The 3,317-nt window shown below is 48.7% G+C and overlaps 1 protein-coding gene across 1 annotated transcript; it reads left to right on the forward strand.

Moving 5' to 3' along the window:
- The first annotated feature begins 1,063 nt into the window (after positions 1–1,063).
- Positions 1,064–1,606, forward strand: LOC135392485 (uncharacterized). Its single transcript, XM_064623193.1, has one exon. It carries the CDS (start codon positions 1,064–1,066, stop codon positions 1,604–1,606), a length of 543 nt encoding a protein of 180 aa, XP_064479263.1.
- The last annotated feature ends 1,711 nt before the right edge of the window (positions 1,607–3,317 follow it).

The following is a 3,317-nucleotide window of genomic DNA, read 5'->3' on the forward strand; positions in this document are numbered from 1 at the left end:
AGCTCCTGGCCATATATCTCACCGTCAAGCACTTTCGCCATTTCTTGGAGGGCCGACAATTCACTGTATTCACCGATCATAAGCCCCTCGTCCACGCATTTTCTTCATGCAGCACAAGCTACACCCCTCGTGAGACCCGCCACCTCGCATTCATCTCGGAGTTCACCACAGACGTTCAGCACATCAGTGGTGCAGATAATGTGGTGGCGGACGCTCTCAGTCGCGTCAACTTCATTGGGACAGCCTGTCAGTCTTCGCTCCTCGACGCACTGGCTCAGGCCCAATCACCCGATCAAGAACTCGCGTCTTTCAGAAGTGACCCTCCGTCTTCCCTAACCATAGACGATGTCGACCTGCCAGGCGCTACACAGCCTGTCGCGTGCGACACGTCACAAGGTCGACCCCGCCCATTTGTTCCGGCGCCCATTTGTTCGACGAGAAGTCTTCTCGACCTATCATTCATTGTCCCATCCTGGCATACGCGCAACTCAAGAACTCATTTCTCGGCGCTACGTCTGGCCCTTCATGAACAAGGACATCAAGCGCTGGGTTCAAGCCTGCATTCCGTGTCAGCGGACTAAGGTTCACAGGCACACCCGCCTCCATCCTTCTCAGTTTCCCGCGCCAGACAGCCGCTTCGCTCACATCCACATCGACTTGGTGGGACCACTCCCAATATCATCCGGCTATCGTTACATCTTCACCATCATTGACCGCTTCACCCGTTGGCCCGAGGCTGTACCGGTACCCGACGCCACTGCATCCACAGTTGCAGCCGCCCTCTTGAACACCTGGGTGTCGCGCTTCGGTGTACCGTCTATCATCACGTCAGACCGAGGTCCCCAGTTCGAGTCCGCCCTCTTCTCTAGACTCGTCAACACTATGGGCTGCAAGCGGATTCGAACGACTGCCTACCACCCGGCGTCAAACGGCCTCGTGGAGCGCTTCCACCGACAGCTCAAGGTTGCCCTCCGGGCTGCTCCCGAAACACCCTGGCCAGAAGTCATACCGCTCGCGCTCCTGGGGATCCGTTCCACCTGACATAGGCTGCTCCGTCGCCGAGATGGTATACGGCACGTCCCTACGCCTCCCCGGAGATCTCATTTGCCCGTTGCCAGGCAGCACTGCTCTCTCACCAGCTGACTACGTTTCGCGGCTCCGCCGTACTATGGCCGCCCTTCGTCCAGCAACATCTCGGCCCTCGCGTGTGTCCTCGGCCTTCCAGCATCCCGACCTCGCCTCCTGCACACACGTCTTTGTGCGCTGTGACGCTGTACGGAAGCCCCTGCAACCGCCCTACACAGGCCCTCACCTCGTGCTGCGCCGTTCACCCAACTTTTACACCATTCAGCTGAACGGCCGCGAGGACACTGTTGCCTTAGAACGGCTTAAGCCGGCATACGTCGACGCTGTACCACCGTTGCCGCCCTCCTTCTCCGTGGAGCTACTCTACGACTCACCCTCCACGGCAAGCTGTCCGCTCACTACTCCAACTACTCTTCCCCCACCGTCGCCTCCTCGGCTGTCTACCCGACTCAGACCGCCCCGACAAGTCACTTGGGCTCCCAAGCTCGTTTCTATTCGCCAGCTTCCAGCGCTTGGCTAGGGGGGAGGCCCTGTGGCGGCATTGCCAGCGCCATCACATCAAGGCGCGAATAATAAATAGCCGTGCCTCGCTCAGCCCGAGCTCTCTCGCTCTGACCTGGCAATTCCACCGCCATGTTGTTGTCTGGTCTCGTTAGTCTTCAGTAGCACTACACACCCAAACCAATGTTCTGATGTATTATTTCCTTTGTTGTCGATGCACCATAAAAATTGGAATAATCATCATCAATGCAGGTTACTTCACAGCTGCCTCGACATATTCAAGAAATGGGTGCAGAACCTGCGTAATGCCCACAAACTTTGACTACCACAGCACCTCCAGAAAGTAAAGGCATATGTGTCACATGGGATTTTTAAAGACATTCACAGTATATAATACCTTGTATGAACTGTTGTAGATCTAAGCAGCCTCTACAGTACACTCTCAGAAATTAAAACTTGTCAGGGAACTGTGATAATTGTTTCAGTTAATAGGCATGCACATATACGCTATAAGAAGAAAATTATTTATTGTGAATGCACTTCTCTGGCTACTCATATTGTTGACATCTACTGTTGATCACATTCATTTATCACATATTATATTCTTATATATTATTATTATATTATCACATATTCGATCACATTAAATTTAAAATTTAGCATATATGAGAAAATATCAGGAGGGAAGTTGCTATTCATTGCTCATTCCAACCTAAAATTGAGTGCTACAAATTTAGAGAGCGTACCTGACCATTGTCATTCCCAAAATATATATTGCCATTGTAGCAAGGTCAAAAAACAATAAATGCAGTCTTTTGCGATCTGCCTGCACGTTCATCGTATCCTGAAACGCATAAGTGCAAGAAATAAATCTTGAACTTGAATAAACTTGATGTTGTATAAACTTGACATAAAATGTTGAATAATATAAGGAATGATATAAAATATTGAATAAACTTGAACTCCTATATTCTCTTTACTCATCATCAGTGATCTTCATTACAAAAGCATATCGTGTTAGACTTTTTTGTTTGCGTTTCACAGACTGGGTACACGAGGGCCAAAATGACAAAATCACAACTGTTTCAAGCTCCAAATAGTCCTGTTGCAACTTGAAGACCATATGTGGAGCTGCATTTTTTGGAACATGCTCCACATAACAAGCATGACAAAGTCAGCACTGGATAGCAGGACCCCGTCCCCAAGCAGCTTTTCTCACGCTGCAGTTGTATTCAACAAAAGCATGGGAGTGCTGGAGAAGGACATTCAGTTTGGCACAACCGCGCCTGCAAATAATCAGAACAAATAAAGGAAGAAGCAAACAAACATAGAACGGCTGTACTTAGTTCAAAAAGAGATAAGTCCTGTGTCTCAAGGAGGTGTTACCACTTTCTAAGTAACTTAATTGATTAAGCTTACATCACTACCTGATTAACTGTCCTAACGAGTGTGATCTAATTGCGTGAAGTAATTATTTGCGCTGCTTCGGTGTGTCCATATTTGCGAGGCAAAGCACCGCTGTCGTTTACTAAAAGGCTCTTTCTAAGGCGATGCTTGATATAAATCATACTAAACGCATACACGGCTAAAACAACGGCTGTGATTCTACAGAACGATCCCTTTCTGCCATGCGAGTATATCTTTTCCCGGACCGTTCTTTATGGAACAATTTTTGTTCAGAACGCAGTACGGGATATTATATACATGGTTGTTGTTAACCTCAAGTCGTT

Source organism: Ornithodoros turicata, chromosome 4 (assembly GCF_037126465.1).
Source record: "Ornithodoros turicata isolate Travis chromosome 4, ASM3712646v1, whole genome shotgun sequence".
Lineage (NCBI taxonomy): Eukaryota > Metazoa > Arthropoda > Arachnida > Ixodida > Argasidae > Ornithodoros > Ornithodoros turicata.

Bases quoted from the DNA above. Each gene is read 5' to 3' on its own strand.
- LOC135392485 (XM_064623193.1), top strand. From the start codon at position 1,064: ATGGTATACGGCACGTCCCTACGCCTCCCCGGAGATCTCATTTGCCCG.